Source organism: Pan troglodytes, chromosome 19 (genome assembly GCF_028858775.2).
Source record: "Pan troglodytes isolate AG18354 chromosome 19, NHGRI_mPanTro3-v2.0_pri, whole genome shotgun sequence".
Lineage (NCBI taxonomy): Eukaryota > Metazoa > Chordata > Mammalia > Primates > Hominidae > Pan > Pan troglodytes.
Window position 1 is genome coordinate 83,101,763 of NC_072417.2, and position 22,960 is coordinate 83,124,722.

The window sequence follows — 22,960 nt, forward strand, 5'->3', positions numbered from 1 at the left end:
TAATACATAGCAAAGGAGTAAGCAGTGATACAATTTTTAAACTGAGTTGAATAGATGGGTGTGTGTTTGTGTGTGTGTGTGTGTTGTGTGTGTGTTCAGATATGAGTGTTGACAACAAGGAGCTGGGGATCTCCCATGTAGTGATGGTTGTAAAAAGAAAGGAAAGTTGGCTGGGCACAGTGGCTCACATCTGTAATCCAACACTTTGGGAGGCCGAGGCTGGAGGATTGCTTGAGGTCAGGAGTTCAAGACCAGCCTGGGCAACACAGCGGGACCCTATCTCTAAAAATAAATAAAAAATTAGCCAGGCATAGTGGCACACATCTACAGTCCCAGCTACTTACTTGGGAGGCTGAGGTGGGAAGATGGCTTCAGCTCATGAGATCAAGGCTGCAGTGAGCTCAGATCATGCCACTGCACTCCAGCTTAGGTGACAGAGCAAGATCCTGTTTCCAAAAAAAAAAAAAAAAAAAAAGAGAGGAAAGAAATAAAAGTCACCTTGTCCCTGGGGCTTTGAGGAACTAGTGAAAGGACAGAAAAGTGGCCCAGGTTGCTTTATGGTAGGAAACAGTGGTACTATTCCTGAGCTTAGATAGAAATATATACTGGGAACCACAGGCTCTCTGCCAGTGTCCTGCCAGTGGAGCACCCTTTGAGAGAGTGAAAGCAAGTGTTCTGATATTCTACAGAGGATGAAACTCAGTTCTCAGGGTGTTACTGGAAAAGGCTCCTGATCCAGACCCCAAGTGAGGGTTCTTGGATCTTGCGCAACAAAGAATTCGGGGCCAGTCCACAGAGTAAAGTGAAAAAAAGTTAATTAAGAAAACAAAGGAATGGGCCAGGTGCGGTGGCTCACGCCTGTAATCCCAGCACTTTGGGAGGCCAAGGAGGGTGGATCACGAGGTCAAGAGATCGAGACCATCCTGGCCAACATGGTGAAACCCCGTCTCTACTAAAAATACAAAAGAAATTAGCTGGGCGTGCTGGCGGGCACCTGTAGTCTCAGCTACTCGGGAGGCTGAGGCAGGAGAACTGCTTGAACCCGGGAGGTAGAGGTTGCAGTGAGCCGAGATCGCACCACTGTGCTCCAGCCTGGAGGCAGAGCAAGTTTCCGTCTCAAAAAAAAGAAAAATAGAAAACAGAGGAATGAAAGAATAAAGAATAGCTACTCTATAGACGGGGCAGAGCATTCCCAAAAGCAAGAGGAGGAACATGCCCACCTTGGGTGCAATGCTTTTATATATATAAGATAACAAAGCAAAAAAATCATGGGGGAGATGTGCTTTACTACAAGAGCTTTTGATAAAGAATTGTTAATTTTTGTGTAACTACAGTCTTCTGCAAGAATTTATATTATTATCTTTAAAGTGAAACTGATTCTTAGTTTAAGAATGCTTTTGTTCTTAAGATATCAGGACATCAGGACATTTCCTGGGTCTGTTAGGTTGTAGGTCTGTTCAGTAAACACCATTAACTTATTCTCTTAACTGTAAATATCCTGTTAACTAAGAATGCCTAACCTCCTGGGGAATAAAACCCAGCAGGTCTGAGCTTCATTTTACCCAGCTCCTACTCCAAGATGGAGTCCCCCTGGTTTGAATGCCTTTGACAATGGGGTTCAGATTCAAACAATAATTATTGAATGACTCTTGTGTGCCTGGCACATTAAAAGGTGGCTTCCCATTATCTCATTCAAACTTCACAGTAATTTGGTGACATAGGTATCATAACCTTATTTCATGAATTAGTACCATGAGGCTCAGAGAAAAGTTATTTCCACAAGATGCCCAGGAAGTTGAGGGCAGACCTGGAACTGGGGTCCGCCTCCTAATTCAGGCCCTCTCTGCAATACCGAAAAGCATTTTATTTTAGACTATTTATTAGATTGGTGCAAAATAATTGTGATTTTAAGTTTTGCACCAACCTAATATTAAGGGAATTTGATTTCTAAACTCGGTAACTTAAAATTATAATTTATATTGTTTTGGTGCAATCCTGACATCCAGAACCATGGAGAAACGTAATCCCAGATTCTACATTTCTTCTACTTCTTTATAAAACAGCATTTGGGGAGAGGTAGGATTTATAATCAGATGTAGATACTACTTAAGGAAAAACTGGGCTAGAAACAGGATCTCCAGATAACGTTACTAGTGATGCTGATACACTGGATTTCTTCCCAGCTCCAGCTTTCATTTAGTTGTTTGCTCATAACATATTATAACCCCTTTCTATAGTAAACTGGCGCAAGGTTTTCTTAAATTGATTCAGGAGGAGAAATTGTAAAGTTATATCAGGAGAGGGGTAAAATCCACATTTACCAAAATGGAGGATTAGGGTTAGGGGTTAGAGCTGAGAGGGAGAAGAGAAAGAAAGGGAAGAAAAGGTGGAGGACACCCTGCTCTGGGGATGAGAAGGGAACCTGAGAATGCCATTGACTTGTCACCAAAGGAGAAACTGAAGTTAGAGAGTCAGGGAGTATTTGGAGAAGCGTAGACAGTTATCTAGTAGGTTCTGGGTAAAGCAAGAGTTCAGTGGCCGAATGAAGAGCTCCACCTAAGCGGGTCTGAATGTCTTAGGAGGATTCCAGGCCTCAGGCTCCTGCATAATTCTACGGCAAGGGCAAGAAGTTGTAAAACAGGTTTTGAGCAAAATAGCCACATAGACTAATTTGGCCTGGCATTGTCCTAACTCTTAATACCTCTCTCTCTCTGCTCCTCAGCACCCAAAGCCCACCCAAATGTACCAACGAACCGCACCTTCCTCTACCGGCCTACTCTTCATCTACCCCGGGTCCCATCCTCCCGTCTCCTCCTCCTCCTCCCTCAGAGCTCCACCCAAGCCTGTCTTCAAAGGCAATGACCTGCATACAGAATTAGGCCATCTCTTCTACTCTCTACCCCATCAGCTCTCAAATTTCCACCAAAACTTATCTCATCTTATAGTTGTCAGGAAAGCAACTTGAATAATGATGACTTCATGTGTTAACTACCTCAGGTCCTTTACACGGTAAAGAAGGCACTCGTTACCTCAAACACCACAGACATTCAGAATTGAGTTTTCTGAAGAAATTTTAGACCTTTTTTGTGGTGCATCTCAAAGTATACAAAGCACACACTTCATATTAACATATTATGTTAAGTAGACGCTAGAGGAAAGATCCAGTTTTATCACCAGTGTCTTAACCACTGTGTTGTACCCTCGGCATGAGCTTACCTTTGAAGAGCAATCTACAAGAGGAGTTTACCTGGTAAGTCGCTGAATTTGAGAGGAGGTGGCAAAATGGCAGAGGAATTGCTTCAAAACGGATGAGTCTGATTGAGACGCTTTTGTATATTGGAAACGGGGACAAATAAGCAGGATGTGCAGGATGTGCATTTGTTATGTTGAGAATGTTCCTTGCTGTGTTTATAGCTTATTTGAAATGTACTAAATTATTAAAAGTTTCTCCTTAAATACAAAGATTTAGAAAGCTGAGGCCTAAAAGTAGATACTACTGGTCACAGTAGATTAAGAAATGTTTCTGTATCTGAGCTTAAGACAATGAGTAAGATACGAGAAAAGTGGTTATCAGGGTTGGGGTTACTGACCCTTCTAACTTCCGCTCTCTCAGACCTCCTCGTGGGATGAGGTAAATCAGGGAGTCTCTCGCTGCTTTCCTCAGTGTCTGTGGGTATTTAATAAACGTTGATGGAAACGCTTCACCAACCTGAGTGCACTGCCTCTCTTCTCTAGCCTCATCTATAAAAGAACTCTAAGTCATTTCTAAGCCAAGAAACGGCTGTGCTTTTACTACCTTTGTCATTATTGTGTCAGAATAGACCTTACCTGATTCAGCGTTTTCCTTCGAACTTCATATTCTACAGCTTTGTAATGATAGTTGATAGTAATTTTCATTTGCAATAAAAAAAAAAAAGTTTAAACCAATGAAATAGCTGCAAGCCTGCTGTATGCGTTCGAACCCCAAGAGCGCGGTAACAAACACCACAAGGCGGTGTGGAGCAACACGCTGTTCTAATGAGCGCCTGGGTACAGACGTGCTGTCGTCTACAATGGCGTCAGCACCAAATGAGTATGCGGCAGGGGTTTATAGAGTCTACCGTAAAGAGGAAGTGCCTCAGTCTGACGTAACTGCTACGCAGTACGCGGACGGCCTCTCTTTCCGTCTTCAGCGGGTACGTGTCTTCCGGGCAGCCCTCTTCCTGCTTCTGCTATCTTGCTGACACAGGCTGCTGACTCAAGTGGTCTTGAGCCTTGGGACTGGGCCTGAGAAGGGAGGAGTTATTCACCCTCCACCCCGCAGCTTCCAGGCCCAGGTGAAAGTCTTTCAATAGCCACCATCAGTTTCTACGGAGCAACATGCAGAAAATTACAAAAGTAGGAACATTGCAAATGCTTTCTCATGGCGGAATTAATGGCGACAAGAAAATTACGAAAGCATCGAAGCACTTTTAAGGCTGAGTTTTAATCCTAAGAAACACAAATGCTAAATATAAAATTCCAGTCAATCAGCAAGTGCTAGCCTCGATTATTTAATGGTAAACAGTTGGAAAAATGCTCAAATTAACACGAAATACTAAATAAGAGACTAATAAATATTTCATCTAGTTGGTGTGACAAAAAGGCCTCCATAAACTTCTTTGCTTATTGGGTAGGCTGAGAAATGGGTCAGATTGGATATGGTTTATTTGGTTACAATTGATCATTTGGCCTAAAGACAACTGTCTTTTAAAAAATGCGTTATTTATATCGTTGGAGAGTCAAGAAAAGGATAAGTGTATAGACCTAAACAGAATCTGAATGCTTGCCTTTGGCTAAGTTGAAGTTAATGATCACAATAATGAACCACATCAGGAAACATGGTGAGCTTGGGGCCGAATTTTCAGTTGTAACTTGTACCTCTCAAATTGTTACATTATTCAACAATACATTTTCCACACACTCAAATTTGTTCACTTGTAACTTGTATTAATTGAAAATTCATTCACTTTGGAAGGTGTTTTGAAAGAGGCTTGTGTATAGCAGTTGCTGGTACCCCTGGAATTCAAAATGATGCCAACTGAATGCCATTTCAAATAAAACCTTTTATTTATTTATTTATTTATTGGCAGAAGAAAAGAGCAGAGTCACACAGTAGCTCTCGATTTATGAACAGTGTTTTCTAACTCTCAGACTCCCACCGTGTGTGTAGTTCCCTTGAAGGAACTAGGTTGGACACATTTAACAAGAAAATAATTGTATCTCCATATCTGCTTTTTAATTTGAAATCATATGGACCTTTGATTATACTTCATCCCATTTTCATGCCTCCTATGACCAGTTGAGAGGGTGGACACTGAGAACCCTACAGCACCTTCTTCTGTTTGTAAAATATTGTTCAATGACAAGTCAGACAGATAGAAACCTCCAAAGCATGGTGGCTATTGTGGACAAAATTTGTGAAAATATTTTACATTGGACCTTCCAGTAAGCATTTTCGCAGCCCTAGGTCACATCCTGAAATTATACAATTGGATCCCCCCAAATTGGGTTGAAGTGCTGACAAAGGAGAGGATGTAACAGATCAAAACTGATCTGGATGATGGGTGAAGTGCAGGCAGGTAGAGGACAGAGATAAACCCATACATGCCTTACGGGAGTTTCTGGCTTTAAGTGGAGTCCATCCTTGTAAGTGGTGCATTAAACAAAGAGTTTATTGTAAAGTGGGCCTGATCCCTGGAGGAAAAGAAAATTGATTCTTTTTCACTGGAGGGAAGTTAACTCTTTCTGTCCTTTTGCAGCAGAGAAGGTGCTGAACACGTATTTAGTGATGAATTTCCCTGGTTCGTTCCAAGGGGTCTTTATGTCAGGAATAGTATTTATTCATACTGCATTTTCTATGTAATAGAGAGGCAGGATTCCCTAAAGTCCCCCGTTATAATCCCTTCATCCCATCTAGCACAGGTAGACTGTGAAAAACACATATTCTAATAGTTACTAAGCTGTTAAAATTGGCTACAATACTTTTATTTTTGTTTGTTTTGCATAGGAGTAACTCAAGATGATTTTGATGTTGCAGTTTTAAATTTCACTTTGACTTGAGCTGGGAAATCCTTTGGCCTATTATACCATGGATGCTAAAAATGATAAGAGCTGCATGTTCTGCCTTGATGTTTTCAAGACTGAATTTGGAGGGAGAAAAATTATTTTGCCTAAGGATGTCCATGAAAGTATCATGAAAACACTGAAAAGCCGGAGAGAAGGGTTCAATTGTAGCGTGCTCCCTTTAAGAGGGAAACGAGATTAGCAACTTTGGCAAATTTTTGGGACTCTATTCAGAGGGAAAGAGAAGAGCTGCCAGTGTCAAAAAAAAAAAAGAAAAAAAAAGAAAAAAAAAAGGATGAATGTTATGAGACAAAGGCAGAGGCAATTTTACACCTTTCTGAAAGCTTACCTGGGAGTAGTTTTAGTTCCGTTGAGGTTAAGAAAGATGCATTTTTTTTTTCTTTTCTTTCAAGACTAAAGGTGGAGTTAGGGGGAAATGAGTTTAATGTGAAGTAGTACCCCTGTCAGTTCTGTTTGTCCTGGGAAGTATACAAGGAAGAAAAGCCTCCGTGGAAGAGAGAGCAAGCACCAGGTGCTGAAGGTGAGGGATTACCTATTACACTAACAATTATGAAAGTTACATTATGATATGAAAGTATAAACTCTTTATTGCATCCTTCTTTTAAGGAAAAACCTGATTTAAACAGTTAGGAAGCTTATGACTGCTAGACACATATCTGAATTGAATTTTGCCTTTTCATATTAGCAATTACTTTGTTTTCTAAATGCCCTCATGCAAGAATAGTTTACAAAAATAAAGCAGATTTTTTTTTTATATCAGGTCAGAAAAGTTAGTGAGGCATCATTTGGGATAATCACAGTGTTTACCCAAGCCTTATTCATATATAAAAATGTTATTTTCTCTAATTGCATATTTTGCCTCTATAATGACTGGTTAAATTCTAAACTGAAATGAGTAATCAATACTGTGCAGCTAATGTTCAGATGAAGTCGTAGCTATTTTAGATGGTATGACACTGCTCCAAATTTGGCAAATTGCTATAAAGATGGACATTGAAAGCTAAAAAGTGTGTTTTTGTTGTTGTTGTTTTTTAGGTTCAAACTGAAAACCCAAACCAAGAAATAGCAACAAGTCTAGAATTCTTACTACTACAAAACTCACCTGGATCCCTAAGGGCACAGCAAAGAATGAGCTATTACGGCAGCAGCTATCATATTGTCAATGTGGACGCAAAATACCCAGGCTACCCGCCAGAGCACATTATAGCTGAGAAGAGAAGAGCAAGAAGACGATTACTTCACAAAGATGGCAGCTGTAATGTCTACTTCAAGCACATTTTTGGAGAATGGGGAAGCTATGTGGTTGACATCTTCACCACTCTTGTGGACACCAAGTGGCGCCATATGTTTGTGATATTTTCTTTATCTTATATTCTCTCATGGTTGATATTTGGCTCTGTCTTTTGGCTCATAGCCTTTCATCATGGCGACCTATTAAATGATCCAGACATCACACCTTGTGTTGACAACGTCCATTCTTTCACAGGGGCCTTTTTGTTCTCCCTGGAGACCCAAACCACCATAGGATATGGTTATCGCTGTGTTACTGAAGAATGTTCTGTGGCCGTGCTCATGGTGATCCTCCAGTCCATCTTAAGTTGCATCATAAATACCTTTATCATTGGAGCTGCTTTGGCCAAAATGGCAACTGCTCGAAAGAGAGCCCAAACCATTCGTTTCAGCTACTTTGCACTTATAGGTATGAGAGATGGGAAGCTTTGCCTCATGTGGCGCATTGGTGATTTTCGGCCAAACCACGTGGTAGAAGGAACAGTTAGAGCCCAACTTCTCCGCTACACGGAAGACAGTGAAGGGAGGATGACGATGGCATTTAAAGACCTCAAATTAGTCAACGACCAAATCATCCTGGTCACCCCGGTAACTATTGTCCATGAAATTGACCATGAGAGCCCTCTGTATGCCCTTGACCGCAAAGCAGTAGCCAAAGATAACTTTGAGATTTTGGTGACATTTATCTATACCGGTGATTCCACTGGAACATCTCACCAATCTAGAAGCTCCTATGTTCCCCGAGAAATTCTCTGGGGCCATAGGTTTAATGATGTCTTGGAAGTTAAGAGGAAGTATTACAAAGTGAACTGCTTACAGTTTGAAGGAAGTGTGGAAGTATATGCCCCCTTTTGCAGTGCCAAGCAATTGGACTGGAAAGACCAGCAGCTCCACATAGAAAAAGCACCACCAGTTCGAGAATCCTGCACTTCGGACACCAAGGCGAGACGAAGGTCATTTAGTGCAGTTGCCATTGTCAGCAGCTGTGAAAACCCTGAGGAGACCACCACTTCCGCCACACATGAATACAGGGAAACACCTTATCAGAAAGCTCTCCTGACTTTAAACAGAATCTCTGTAGAATCCCAAATGTAGTCCTAAATTGCAATTATGAGGGCTACCACTGAATCATTTTATCTTTCAGCCAATCAAGTCGTTGTAAACGTGGCTTTTTTGGAAGTGTTTTGGCTATGTTTTATGATGATGCTGGGTAAGTAGAGTAAGTTAAACTTGGTAAAAGATAATCTAAAAATTCCATAGTTCTCAGTTATTAAAATTTTTCTTGTTCGCCAATTTTGTATTAAGAATGCTATTAAGCCTAATTGATTAAAATTTATCTTTTTTATTATCTTACATGCTTGTATCTTCTGTTGGAGGTGTAGTATTCAAAAATGGGGAATGAAGGCAGGAAGGAGGCTGGAATAAATAAAAATAAAAATAGACAAGTAAGACAGCATAAATAATACATTTTTAAATGTGTCAACATTGATAATACAATGAAGATTTACCATAAAAAGTATCATATCTAACCAAGATATGCAAAAGATGCATTCAGTAAGCTGTAACGTTGAGAAATGTAACTGTGAAATCAGCTCACCAGTTCAAGTCACTAGGTTCGCCACTTGGACTGTCTTGGTTTCAGCAAGCATAGCGAGTGGCTGTAAGAAAGTGTCCATGCCACCAATTCCACTACCACTTGCCCAGGTAGTGATCAGAGTTAGAAGCGATTTTTTCTCTAACCGATGAGGCAGAAGAAAAGTTAACAGTATTTAAAGCAGCATTTCTCTCTTAACGTCCCTGGGAGACTCCAACAAATGGAGACCAGAAACAAGGCAACCACGACCTTGCTAGGTTCTCTGAGAAGGGGACTTTCTATGTTCACGTCCCACCTTCTTCCAGGACATGACCAAGGGACAGGATCATACAGATGAGGTGAGGGGATGGTTAGCAGCGATAAACATTCTCAGACCCTCGGAGAGAAACCGTTGCTAGCTTGCTGGTCCCGAAAGATTGCAACTTTGGCTGCTACAGAAAGGATAGAACCTTTTTGGGGGGAGGGTGGGGAGGGAGATATTTATTTGTGCCCAGAAGCAGTTATGTATGCTTCTTGTCTTGGTTACCATACAAGATACAAATGACTCGAGTTGTGGATTGCAAGAAACTCTTTTATTAAACTTCGAATAACCATTTAAATGAAGGATTTTGTGAGATAGAATTCAATTAAAGTGATTTGAATGCACAGTAAGTGGATAATCTGAGTATAATGAAATTTCTTAAGTTTTAGAACATGAGATAAAGTTGTATACTTTCATGTTAAAATATGTTAATCATGATTACTTTAAGCCCACATCCACTGAGTCAAGAGTCACTTTAAACTTTATAAATCAAAGAGATATTAGGAACATTCAGAATTATTTGTGTTTTGTTTTTGTTTTACATTGTTGCTGCACTGGCAATAAGTATGTGGCACTGCTTTTATTTGTTTATTTTATTTAAATACACACCCAGACACACACACACACAGTTTTTGCTTTTTCTGGAAAATCTTTCTTTCTCTCTCTCTCTCCATGTAAATTAAAACACACAAGCGAATGAAGTAATTACATAGTCCAAGATTAGAAATGCAAGTAAAATATATAGGTATAGGTAGATAGAGTGCCTTTCTGTTTCTTTTCTTTTCTTTTTTCTTTTTTTGTTCTTACTTCCTTTCTTCCCTCTTCCCCCTCATCCTTCCCTTTCTCCTTCTTTTCCCTTTTTTTTTTTTGACCTGGGAGTAATAAAGTTACTTTTTAAGTGCGCATATGCAATCTTTTATTCCTATTGTTTTATGGATAAGAGATTTGTTCAGGTCAAAAGTTGCAAAACTGTTCTGAAGCTTAATATTAGAGACCCAAGTAAGATTGTTTTTAGTCTTGCTTGAGGAATGCACACTCCATTTAAAAAACTGTGCGCTCTGTAGATTTGGATTTTACAGCAGCAATTACTTGGCTAAATTAGAGTACTGCAATCTTGTAAGTAGAAAACAGCCACCATGACAATAAACAAAAACACTTAAAAATATTTTTAGCTTGTTTTACCTACATCTAATTTCATTTCATCTTGCTTTGCTTTGTTGACTCTGCTACCGCTGATGTTTGCCTTGTCAATATCAGAATAGGGGCATCAGTGTCCCTTGAAATACATTTTGTTGTGCTATAAGCCTCTATAATCAAATGCTTGTACTCAGAAGAGAGTGTAAAATCAGCATTTCTATGTAATATATATCTCTAATTATCTGTGTAATTTTATAACATACTTTGACAACCCCAATGAGTTACTTAATAATAAAGATCTTAAAATAATGCAAAAACTGTGTGCATATACCTATATTTTCAGTGGTATAAGTTCTCTCTGCTGATGTGGTCAGAATTGGGTACAGTGCACCAAAAATAAGAATGCTGCTTCATAGAAAGAGAACATAGGCAGCATTGTAAAGCATTTTTATGGGTTTTTTAACAGCTTGTACAACAGGTATAGCTGAAGTAAAAATTAGTTGCTTCTGTAAGTATCACAAGCAGGTTCTATGTAAAATGGCAATTCTAGTTTCAAATGCCCTGCCAATAACGAGAAGTTGGTTGAATATTTTTTCCTATGCCATCCACTTTTTCCCCCAAAATGAAATTATTCAATGAAGGTAAATAGATTTAAAATGAATTGTGGCATCAAGGTATTGCTCTACCATGTGCTATAGTTTCTGAAGGGGGCCCTGGAGAAGTGAGTAAGACTAAGGAGAGAGAAGAAAATATTATTTTCATGTGCCACCAGATTAGTGAGTATTATCAAGTGATTGATGCATGGATTTAATCCCCACAATAACATAGTAAGGTGGATTTTTTAAATTTCCATTTCATCGACTCTCCCATCATCTTCTTTTCCCTAACAAATTCCTAATTGGAAAACAATGTGTTCAGGTTTTTTTTTTTTTTTTTTTTTTTTTTTTTAAATACAGCTGTATTTCCAGTCCTGATGCAGGTTGCTGGAGGGTAGGGTTAACTGGCGTAGTTCTGGCACATAAGATGTTAGCAGGAATCTATGGGTGCGGCTTTTATGAAAGCTTTTAAGCTGACTTGGCTGGCTCATGCCCTGTTCCTCTCCCTGCTCACCTTTCTCTCCATCTGGACCTCTAACTTGGTAGCTTATGCTCTTGAAGCCACCTTTTAAGAATGCAAATCAAGGACACCCCCTACAAGGGAAAATAGAAAGGTAAGAAAGACTGCAGCCCTAGATTGCATATCTCCAGACGTCTTTTTCATAAGTGAAAATAAATATGATTTCTAATTGACACAGCAATATATCTAAGGGAAATTATCCAGGAAACAAGGCTGGTAAAAAAAAAAAAAAAACGATGCACGGCTTAGGTCCAACTTGTACTTGTCCATGACAGTTGATGGAGTTGATCACTGTGGAAACAGCTAGCTTTCTTTCGTGCTTTTTTCTTTCTTTCTTTCTTTCTTTCTTTCTTTTTTTTTTTTTTTTGAGACAGTCTTGCTCTGTTGCCCAGGCTAGAGTGCAGTGTCATGATCTCAGCTCACTGCAACCTCTGCCTCCTAGGTTCAAGCCATTGTCCTGCCTCAGCCTCCCCAGTAGCTGGGATTACAGGCTTGCACCACACTCAGTTAATTTTTGTATTTTTAGTAGAGGCAGGGTTTCACCATGCTGGCCAGGCTGGTCTCGAACTCCTGACCTCATACTTTCAAAGGAGTTGAGGACATGCCACTATTGTGAGACACACACAAAGGATTGCTTTTGGCCTGGAAATCCCTCTGAGATGCTGGTGGTGGAGTGACCTTGATAAAAGGATTAACCAGGCCCACTGCTCTTTTGCTTCTTTCTTCCCCCCAACATAATTACATTCTGTGTTTTATTGGGACTTTCACTAGGGTGAATGGTCTAAAATCCACAGAAACCTGGATAAAGCAGGCACTGTACAACTTGGGCAAAAAATAAAACTGCTAATACTGTCTCAGACCCTCTATCCCTCACCAAGACCAAACTGCATCCATTTAGAATATTTGAGAGGATTTTTAATACACACAAAGGAATCCAGATTTTTCTTTAAATATTTGTATTTCATCATTTCTGAGTTGGCCAGGACATGTGCTGAGTGGATTCTCTGGGCCACTTTTATGTAAATTTTTAGGCAACAGATTCTACTCAGTTTAATATATTCTATCTATTAGTCTCATCGGTTACAAGCCTTGATTCTTCTGTTCTGAATGTTCTGTAAGGCGTGTGCAAAGTCCTGTGTCTTTTAAGGTAAGACTTGCCTGTGGATATCTAGAAACCACGCCTATCCACCCTGGGTACTCTATAAATCACAAAGCCCTGACTCAATTCTAAAATCAGCGTGGCCTCTCTCTCTCTCTCACTTTCATTTTTAAAGGAGCAGTATGACCCAGGCTCCCGAGAAGAGAGCTTCTGGCTCCACATGCAAAATGCAAGTTAGTGTTAACACAGAACACACAGATTATGCAGCAGGGAAGCACTTGGTAAATTCTTTTCAAATGTTCCCCTAGATAGGAGGTCTTTGAAAGCAAAAACTAGTAACCGAGATTCAGTCCAGATAAATCTGTGGGCAGACAGCAAGTAAGGTCCCCTAGAAGGGGCATTTTCCTAAAAAGACATAATCATAATGCTGCCCAGAAACCATCATTGGTCTGCGTTACTTTGTACCTTTTCTTCAATCAGAAAAACCTTATCTACCAGTAAATTCCCAAGTGTTTTCTTTCACGGCTCTTGGTTTCCTAAAGCAACTGAACGCACTCCTCTTATGACTATGCGGTTGGGTCATGAGATTTGGCTTGGAGTAAGCAGCCTCTTGCCTCATCCTGCCACCCTGTGCTTCTTTCCTTGGAAATGTCCAAGCTTGTGGTTTGGGATTCTCTGTGCAGAGTTTTGAGACTTATGTCGACACCTCTACATGTTTTGAAATTCGATAGATTGAGTTGCTGAGCACCTAGCGGGATGGTAGAAAAAACAAAAATAGAATGAATAAAATAAACTATGGCCTTTTCCTGTTGGGTCTCATTGATTTATTCTACTTTGTAAATATTGTAACGTAAAAGGATACCATGTCCAGGGTCTGTCTGCTGTCCCAAGAAAAAGCAGCTGGACTGAGCTGGAGAGTCTTCCAAATAAATAAGACAATCTGTGCTGGGTAATCACTCATCTCAGGCCTGGAATGGAAACTCTGGGGACGCTTCAGGCTGCAGAGAAACAGGTTAATTATTTAAAGTATTTCAGCAAGCCCGATGGATGAAAACTCAAACAAATAGATTAAGTCTTGTTAAATTACATAGCCAAAGAATGCTGGTTTTTGTTTTTTTTTTTTTCCTCTATGCTATCATTTACCACAGGGGCCAATAAAAGGTCTTTAATCACTGTCTAAGTAACTTGAACTTGAGATAGAAAGGGCCCCTGGAGATTTAGTCACTGTGAAAACTTCTTTACAGCAAGTTATCAGAAATCTTCAACTTTCCACATAAAATACTTCAGTCACATGCGATACTCACTGTGGTTAAATGCCCTTTATTTGAATTAGAAGCACATGTTGAAGATCAATTATTTATTGTGCTGCTGGTTGATTCTTTCTGACACTAGTTGGCCTGGGGAAGGGAGGCTAGTCATAGGGGCCGGGTTAAGGACAGAGCTAGCCTCTGCTAGCCGCCAATTCCAGAACCAAAGATTTTTAGGATATCAGGAGGACATCAGATCCCTTTTTATGTAGGAGGAAACCTCCAACTCGGGAGTTATCTGCCTGAAGAGTGACAGACATGGAGGGACGGAAGAAGAAAACACAATTACCAATGGCCAACCTGGGGCAATAAGCAGACCTGATGCTGCCCAAGGTTGAAGTATTGCTATTTTTTAATCAGTAAATAGCGCAAATGATCATTTCGAGACCCTTTGTTAAATAGCAAGCCAGTATTTTCTAGAAGTGCTATTGATCATTAAGTATTTAAAGAAGTGGCCGGGCACGGTGGCTCAGCCTGTAATCCTAGCACTTTGGGAGGCTGAGGCGGGTGGATGACCTGAGGTCAGGAGTTTGAGACCAGCCTGGCCAACGTGGTGAAACCCTGTCTCTACTAAAAAATACAAAATTAGCTGGACGTGGTGGCACGCACCTGTAATTCCAGCCACCTGGGAGGCTAAGGCAGGAGAATCGCTGGAACCCGGGAAGCGGAGGCTGCAGTGAGCCGAGACCATGCCGCTGCACTCCAGCCTGGGTGAGACTCTGTCTCAAAAGGAAAAAAAAAAAAAGTATTTGGAGAAGCTGGGAAAACAAAGGTAAAAAAAAGAAATGTGGGAGGCAGCTGGTAAGAGCCATGATAAAGGAAGATAAACTTCTTCAAAATGTGCACAAACAACGATTGAATAAAAAAAAAAGCTCACACCTTTTCAGGGAAATGCTAATGTACAGTGAGGCACACCTATGTACACTGATTTATTGCCACCAAACCTTTTACCTTGGAAGCAGAAATGTTTAGTCTTTTGGCAGGGCCAGCCTTAAAGCATAAGTAAACACAAGGAGCAACAGGTTTTTTTGGGTTTTTTTTGGTTTTGTTTTTTTTGGGAGCAACAGGGTTTTTTTTGGTTGTTGTTTTTGTTTTTATCATTAAATGGAAGTGCTCCCTTCTTGAAACAAGTGCTATGAAGAAAACAGCCCACCTGAGAGAATCACACAGATTTGGTCTGGATACAGCCACTTATTAACTGTGCCACCTGGAGCAACTGAGCTGCTGTCTCCAATTCTCAGTTTCCTTAGCTATAGATTTCCTTTCTGTATTAAGCTACAAATTTAAGGGTGCAGAATTAAGAATCAAATGCCTTAAGTTTGAATTCTAGTTCTTCTTCTTTCTTTTTTAAAAAATTAATTATTATTATTATTATTATTTTGAGATGGAGTCTCACTCTGTCACCCAGTCTGGAGTGCAGTGGCATGATCTCGGCTCACTGCAACCTCCACCTCCCAGGTTCAAGCAATTCTACCACCTCAGCCTCCAAAGTAGCTGGGATTAAAAGTAGCTGGGATTACAAGCGTGCGCCACCACACTCAGCTAATTTTTTTTAATTTTTGGTAGAGATGGAGTTTTGCCATGTTGGCCAGGGTGGTCTCGAACTCCTGACCTCAGGTGATCCACCTGCCTCAGCCTCCCAAAGTGCTGGGATTACAGGCGTGAGCCACCATGCCCAGCCTAGTTCTACTACTTTCTTACTGTGTGACTTTGGGCAATTTACTTAACCTCTCTGGGCCCAAGTTTTCTCAACTGTGAAGTAAAGAAAATAACAGTACCTACCTTACAATTGTTAAAAGGGTTAGTGAGAAAATATTTATAAGGTCCTTAGAAGAATGCCTAGCACATAATGAATGCTAATACAGTGTAGGCAATTAATACTGCCAGCAGCAAACTCATCTCTTTTGGTGTTTCATAATTTACATTCCTTAACTTTTAACATTGACCTAATCAAAAAAACAAAAAATTAAAAAGGAGAAATCATGCAACGATTTAGTAGAAGAAATATAAATTATTCCCAATCCAAGTGTAAATTGTTTCTGTACTATCTGACCAAAATTACTTTGGATGATTTATATCATACATCCTTTCCATTGTGGGAGGCATGAGCATTCAGTAAAATACAGTTTTGAGAATAAAATACTACTCTACTCAGATACACCTAAGGCTTAGTGAATAGCAACAAACAGAGGAAAAATCAAACTGCATATAATACAGGATAATCCTCCTGCATTATCTACTTACCGGGCATTAAATTAAAGCCATTTCCAAAAGTACTTAACTGCTTCATATCATAATAACATGTGTTATTTTCAAACTGTTCAACATGTTCCTGTTAAATTGGAGGGGTCCTGAGAGGAGTAGGCTTATCATGCCAAAATAACATATCACTACTCAACTAAGCTGCTGCTCATTGAACTCGAAAAACCTCACCGGCCTATGCTGTGCCGGTGGACCCCACAGAACTAAAAACTGCTCACAAGACAGAACCACACCTCATGTTGGGAAAGAACAGGTGTGTTGAGCACATTTGAGATGGGAGAAGAACAATTCATCTTTTTCTCTAAAATATGACATACTTTTGTAGGAAGATCATGGCTAAATCAGGCAGAAGTGGATTCAAATTCCTTTTTTAAAGGTGTGGCCCTTGGCAGCTGTATGAACTTTGGTAATTTTCTAATTGTCATTGAGCCTTAGTTTCTTCATGAGTGTAAATGGAGCTAATCATATTTACCTGTGGGCTCTCTCAGTCCATGTTGTGCTGCTTATAACAAAATACCACCAACCAATTAACTTGTAATGAACAGAAATTTATTGGCTCACGGTTCTGGAGGCTGGGAAGTCTAAGATTGAGGGACAGCCTCCTAGTTGTGTCATCCCATGGTAGAAGGTGGAAAGACAAGAAAGGGCAAAGGAGAGAGAGGAAAGGTGACAAAGTCTCCCTTTTACAACGAATCCACTCCTGCGATAAAGGTGTTAGTCCACTCATGAAGGCAGAGCCTCCATGGCCTCATCACCTCTTAAAGGTTTCACCTCTTAATACTGTTACAATGGCAATTCAATTTCTACATGAGTTTTACAAGGAACAAACATTCAAACTATAGTATGGGGCTAATTGCAGAGTACGTTAGGATACCTTTACACACAAACACATATACATGAACATACCTATATATATATGTGTGTATGTATGCTTATATACATGTATATATATGTATGTATAGACAGACACATATCTAACTATCTGGCAGATAGGAGTTATTCAGTAAATGAATGTTCTCTGTTTTCTTCCATATATATTAGTAATAGCAAGGTATTTCAGAGGAATTTGAAAGCAAAAGCATTATTAGTGGTAGGACAGTAATGCTCTACTGATTATCACAATTTTAAAAAACATCTTATGTTTTCATCTTGATATGTGGTTGATGTATGAGATCATAGTCTCCTCCTGCTCCCAAGGGAAATTGATTTCCATCTCAGGGCTGCCATTAATGAGCTGTGGGTTTTGGGGGAGTTAACCTCCTTGGTCCACTATTTCTGAACATTGATGACACGGATGTTCTTTAAATTACTTTATGGTTCTTTACAGCCACAAAATGTGCTGATTTTTCCTCGCTCTACTTGTAGCCCTGATTTTTTTGTTGTTGGCTTACAATGCTTTTATTTCATTGCCACATTGCTATGGTCTAAATTTTTCTGTCCCCTCCAAATTCCCATGTTGAAATCCTAAGCCCCCAAGGCCATGGTATCCAGAGGTGTGGCCTTTGGAAGGTGATTAGCTTATGGGGGTGGAGGCCTCATGAGAAAAATTAGTGCCCTTTAAGAAGAGGCCTGAGTGAGACCGCTCACCCCTTCTACCCTGTGGAAACACAGTGAGAAGGTGCTGCCTCTGACCCAGAAAGTAGACTCTCACCAGACAATGAATCTGCCTTGATCTTGGACTGTCAAGTCTCCAGAACTCTAAGAATTAAATTTCTGTTGTTGATAAGCCATCCAGTTTATGGCATTCTGTTATAGCAGACTGAACAGGGTTAGATACATATGTATTTTAGTGCAGTATTTTCTATTCTCATAAGTACTGTACCATCTGAATTCAGCTGGAAAGTTCCAACTTTACAATACTTTGTGCAATTTTAAAAATCTTTCTTTAATGTACAACTCACTGTGATGTACATTTTATACATCCCATGATAATAATTTGACAATTCAGTTAAAGTTATATTTGTTGAATTTAGTTTTCAGTTCTGCTATTACTGCGCTTTTCTAAAATTGGGTCTATTTTAAACAGGAAAAGTGAAGGCATTTAAAAACACCACAAAATTTGATTTCAAAAAAGATGAAATATTGCTTTTACAATTGTAATGGCAGGAAGCAAGTAGCATCATGAAAAATGTAATAACCGTAGTAGAATACTAAAATTCTAATGGGGACACCTTACGCTCATGACATAAACTAATAAAAGGCATCATCATACATGTTATTTTGTAAAATGCCAGAATTCTTAATCTAGGGAAGTTGGGGGAAAATGCTCATTTATGGGATGCTACTAACCCTTCATGTTATCATAAAGGAGTGCATCAGGGCCGGGCGCAGTGGCTCACGCCTGTAATCCCAGCACTCTGGGAGGCCTAGGAGGGCAGATCACAAGGTCAGGAGATCAAGACCATCCTGGCTAACACGGTGAAACCCCGTCTCTACTAAAAATACAAAAAATTAGCCAGGCATGGTGGCGGGCACCTGTAGTCCCAGCTACTGGGGAGGCTGAGGCAGGAGAGTGGCGTGAACCGGGGAGGTAGAGCTTGCAGTGAGCCGAGATCGCGCCACAGCACTCCAGCCTGGGTGACAGTGAGAGTCTCTGTCTCAAATAAATAAATAAATAAAAAATAAAAAGAAGTGCATCTTCAGGTGGGTGATTTGTCTGACGAATGGCAAACTGTACCTGGCTAGCCAGTATTTCATTTTAACTTGGGGAAAAGGTAGTTTCTCTTGTATACCTTTCCAATGAGTGTAGCTCACCATCATTGCAACACCTAGATTCCCAGGCATCAGTGGTCTCCCAGTCTCCTGAACATGATGAGAGATGGCCTGTTCTCAATACAAAGCCATCATGAAATAAATGCAGGGCACACTGGGCTATTCTGGGTTCTCTTCCCAATATTGTGCCTGGCATGAAATGCAGAAAAACAGCAACTTTCAATGGACAAATCTGAACCTGCAGTGTAAGCCGAAGTTTCTGGAATGGTATTTTTGTTCTTATATTATAAATAAATGTTAGCATGGTCATGAAATAAGTAAGACTTAATGGAGAGCAACATTAGATCCATTGAACAATATAAAGTTGTGTTTATCCTTCTTCAAAAGTGTAACTTATTATTTAAGTTATTACTGTTTGTTTTAAACCTTTGAATAATAAATAAAATGATAGCTCTGTGGACCTGCTTGTCCTGGTGGGGCTGGAGATTGGAGGAAAAAAATTATTAATGATGTTGCAGGCAGAAAGAAGACAAAAACTAAACAAAAGCACTTCGCCTTTTCCCCAAAGGTTGGGGTGATATTTAATTATGAAATGTCATAATTGTAGTGATAACAAGATTAATAATAACAATTATGTAAATGCCTCTGGTAATTGCAATTCTATTAGGAGGTTGAGTATTTTTGGTCACTATTGTGCCACCTTGTGGTCACAAAAGAACACATGTTTTTTTCCATGAAGTAAATCCATTAAGTTTTAATTTATCCCCGACTGCTATGGAATGATATTTGGAAAAATAACTTGGAATGCTCAGTGTCAATAATACCGATAAACAAAATATAATGGACACCATTCAAGTCAGAAAATAGCAGGCACTGAAAAGCAACAAATAACATTGTTCTAAGTATAGATTCCATGTGCTAGACTTCCCCCAGCTACCTCAACATGGATTACATATTTAGAAGATAAAATTGTAGTTTCTTTAGACTGCCATTCTCAATCTACAAATATAGACATGAAACTCTGGATGACATCCGTTGAGCATCTAATAAATAATTCAACACTCTATTTATTGCAAGAGAAGGCAGGCAAAATCTACGTATCGATTACCAATATTGTGTTAAAATAATCACTCTAATGCATATATAGGTATAGCTTAATAAACATGATTTTAATGGCATGAGTGAATATTTGCTTTATAAATATGTATAATTTCATAATTTATATGCATTTCAAAGAATTGTGATATTTGTTTAAAGGATTTTTCTGTTTTCTAAATCCTGCTTATGTCAGTATCCAGATGTGATGAACAGAGAAAGGTAGGATTAGCCACCTTCCCATAAAGTACTGTCTGCTAGAAACTAAATAATATATTTTGTAACAAATTCAGACATTTAATGGCCACCATCTTATACCATCAGTGATTATTTGATTAAGGCTGTGGTTTTTCTTTTTAATTAAAGATAAAAATATTAAAAACAAGAAAGTCTCAATAAGTCTGTCATTATAAGTAGTGTCTGTGGGTGTATGTTGGGGTGTGTGTGTGTGTAGAATGGGGTGGAGGAGGGGGAGAGAGAGAGAGAGAGAGAAAGAAGTAGTATATAAGATAATATAATGCATTCTCACAGATATACTGCCGTACTAGTATTAGTTTTAAGTATCTCCATCCATCTCTCTGCCTCTTTGTCTCCGTTTTCTTTGTTTCTTGACCTTATATGTATCTATTTCTCTCTTTTCTCTGATTTTTTTCTACTTATCTTACTCTCTACGTATTGGTCTCTCTTTCTCTGTCTCTTTCTGTGTCTGTTTCACTCTCTCATTTAATTTAGATTGAAATCTAGGTGGTCAGGTAATCTAGATTTGAATCCTAGCCCCATGGATTACTAATGGTGTGGCCTTAGGGAAACTCCTCAGGCATCTATGCCTCAGTTTCTTGTTAAATAGGGGTTAAAGTACTTACCTCGTAAAATTGTTCTCACAATTAAATGAAACATGACATATTGTAAAACCCCTTAAGACAAAATCTAGCACAGAGTAAATGGCCAATATATGGTGTTTATTTTTATTTTTGTTGTCTGTGAAATATATACATTTTTAGTATTCCAATGCGTACCATCATAAGTTGCTCTAATACTGCCTTATTTATACATATAATAAGTGACAGATGTAGCTCACAGAATTTTAAAAATGAACCTCCCATCTACCTCTTCTAACCACTTTATCAATGAATCACTCAAAAGAAGAAGGTGTCTTTCTTATAATCATATAATTATTTAGTAGATCTGATACAGGAATTCATATCTTCTCTATCCTTACACACAGTTCATTGCAATGAACAGTAATTCCCAATGTAAATCATGCCTTTTTTAGTAGTCTGTCTTTTCTTTTCTCTTTCTCTTCTTTCTTTCCTTCCTTCTTTATTCCTTTCTTCCTTTTTTCTTTCTTTGTCTTCCTTCCTTTTATATTTCTTTCTCTCTTAAATTAATGCAGCCAGTGACATAATTTTCAACAAGTACTCGATTTTTATAAAATTCATTAATTCATGCATTCATATATACCATGTGTCAGATCATGTATAGACATTTTGAAGGTAATAATGAACTAAATAGAAAAAAAGATATTTCCCTCATGAAACTTAAAATACAGTGAGAGAGTGGCTAGGCGCGGTGGCTCACGCCTGTAACCCAGCACTTTGGGAGGCCAAGGTGGGTAGATCACCTGAAGGCAGGAGTTTGAGACCAGCCTGGCCAACATGGTGAAACCCCATCTCTACTAAAAAGTACAAAGAAAATTAGCTTGGCTTGGTGGTACACGCCTGTAATCCCAGCTACTCGGGAAGCTGAGGCAGGAGAATCGCTCAAACCTGAGAGGCGGAGGTTGCAATGAGCTGAGATAGCGCCACTGCACTCCAGCCAGGGCAACAGAGTGAGACTCTGTCTTGAATATATATAAATATATATATATAATATATATATTTTTATATATTATATATTATATATATATGTATTTATTTGTATATGATATATATATTATTTATATAAAATATATAAATATATATTATATATAATATAAAATATAAATATAATATAAAATACAAATATACATATATATATTTATATATACATAGCGGGAGAGACAGAAATTAAAGAAACAAATATATTTCCTCCTGCTAAGCCTAATGATGTTTAATTATCAATGGACCACATATACAATGGTAGTCCAATAAGGTTATAAAACCATATTTTTAATGTGTTTTTTTCTGTATCGAGATGCACAAATACTTACCATTGTGTTGCAAACTCCTACAGTATTCAGTACAGTAACATGCTGTATAGGTTTGTAGCCTAGAAGCAACAGGCCATATCACAGAGTATATAGTAGGCTATATCATCTATTAATAGTTTTGAGTAAGTACACTCTATGAGGTTCTCACAATGACAAAAATCACCTAATGATGCATTTCTGACAACATATCACCATTGCTCAGCAATGTATGACTGCAATTTAATGTCAGGTACCATTAAGGGGAATGAAATAAAAAATAAAGAAACGTACCAGTGCAAAGATAAGTTGCCATTTTAAGTAGGGTAGTCAATGGAGGCCTCTGAGTAATGTTTACCCAGATAACCAGAATAGAGAAAGCAAGCCATGTGGATGCCTGAAGAAACAGAATTCTAAACCAGTGCAAAGGCCTTGAAGAAGAATTTGAGAATCTGGTGGGGGGGTGCAGTAAAAATGAAGATTCAGTTTTGGCCAGGTTATGTGTCAGATACCCATTTTATACTCAAATGGGGACAAAGAGTAGAAGGTTGTATATGTGAATTTAGAGTTGTGGAAGAAAGATCCATAAGATGCACATTTGGAAACCATCTGTATAGGTAGGTAGGTAGATAGGTAGATGATAGATAGATAGATAGATAGATAGATAGATAGATAGATGATAGATAGATAGATAGATGATAGATAGATAGATAGATAGATAATGGATAGATAATGACATAGGCTTGAATAACATCTCCTAGGAATCAAATGGAGATAG

The 22,960-nt window shown here is 39.0% G+C and overlaps 2 protein-coding genes across 8 annotated transcripts in view; both read left to right on the forward strand.

The window, feature by feature from the left end:
• KCNJ16 (potassium inwardly rectifying channel subfamily J member 16) overlaps positions 1–10,744 on the forward strand; it is a 60,449-nt gene extending 49,705 nt beyond the window's left edge. For 4 of the 7 annotated variants that reach the window (XM_009433160.4, XM_054671523.2, XM_523700.9 and 1 more), the window contains one exon: positions 7,141–10,744. In XM_009433160.4, the coding sequence (XP_009431435.1) occupies positions 7,234–8,490 (1,257 nt within the window). In that variant the 5' untranslated portion in view covers positions 7,141–7,233 and the 3' untranslated portion in view covers positions 8,491–10,744. Of the gene's footprint in view, positions 1–6,497; positions 6,626–7,140 lie in introns of all 7 variants that reach the window. The other 3 variants (XM_054671522.1, XM_054671520.2, XM_054671521.2) reach the window with 1 other exon arrangement.
• Positions 9,336–22,960, forward strand: part of LOC134806912 (uncharacterized) — a 44,753-nt gene continuing 31,128 nt past the window's right edge. The window contains exons 1-2 of the mRNA XM_063800075.1: positions 9,336–9,453; positions 12,951–13,020. Coding sequence (XP_063656145.1) covers positions 9,336–9,453; positions 12,951–13,020 — 188 coding nt within the window. The remainder of the gene's footprint in view (positions 9,454–12,950; positions 13,021–22,960) is intronic.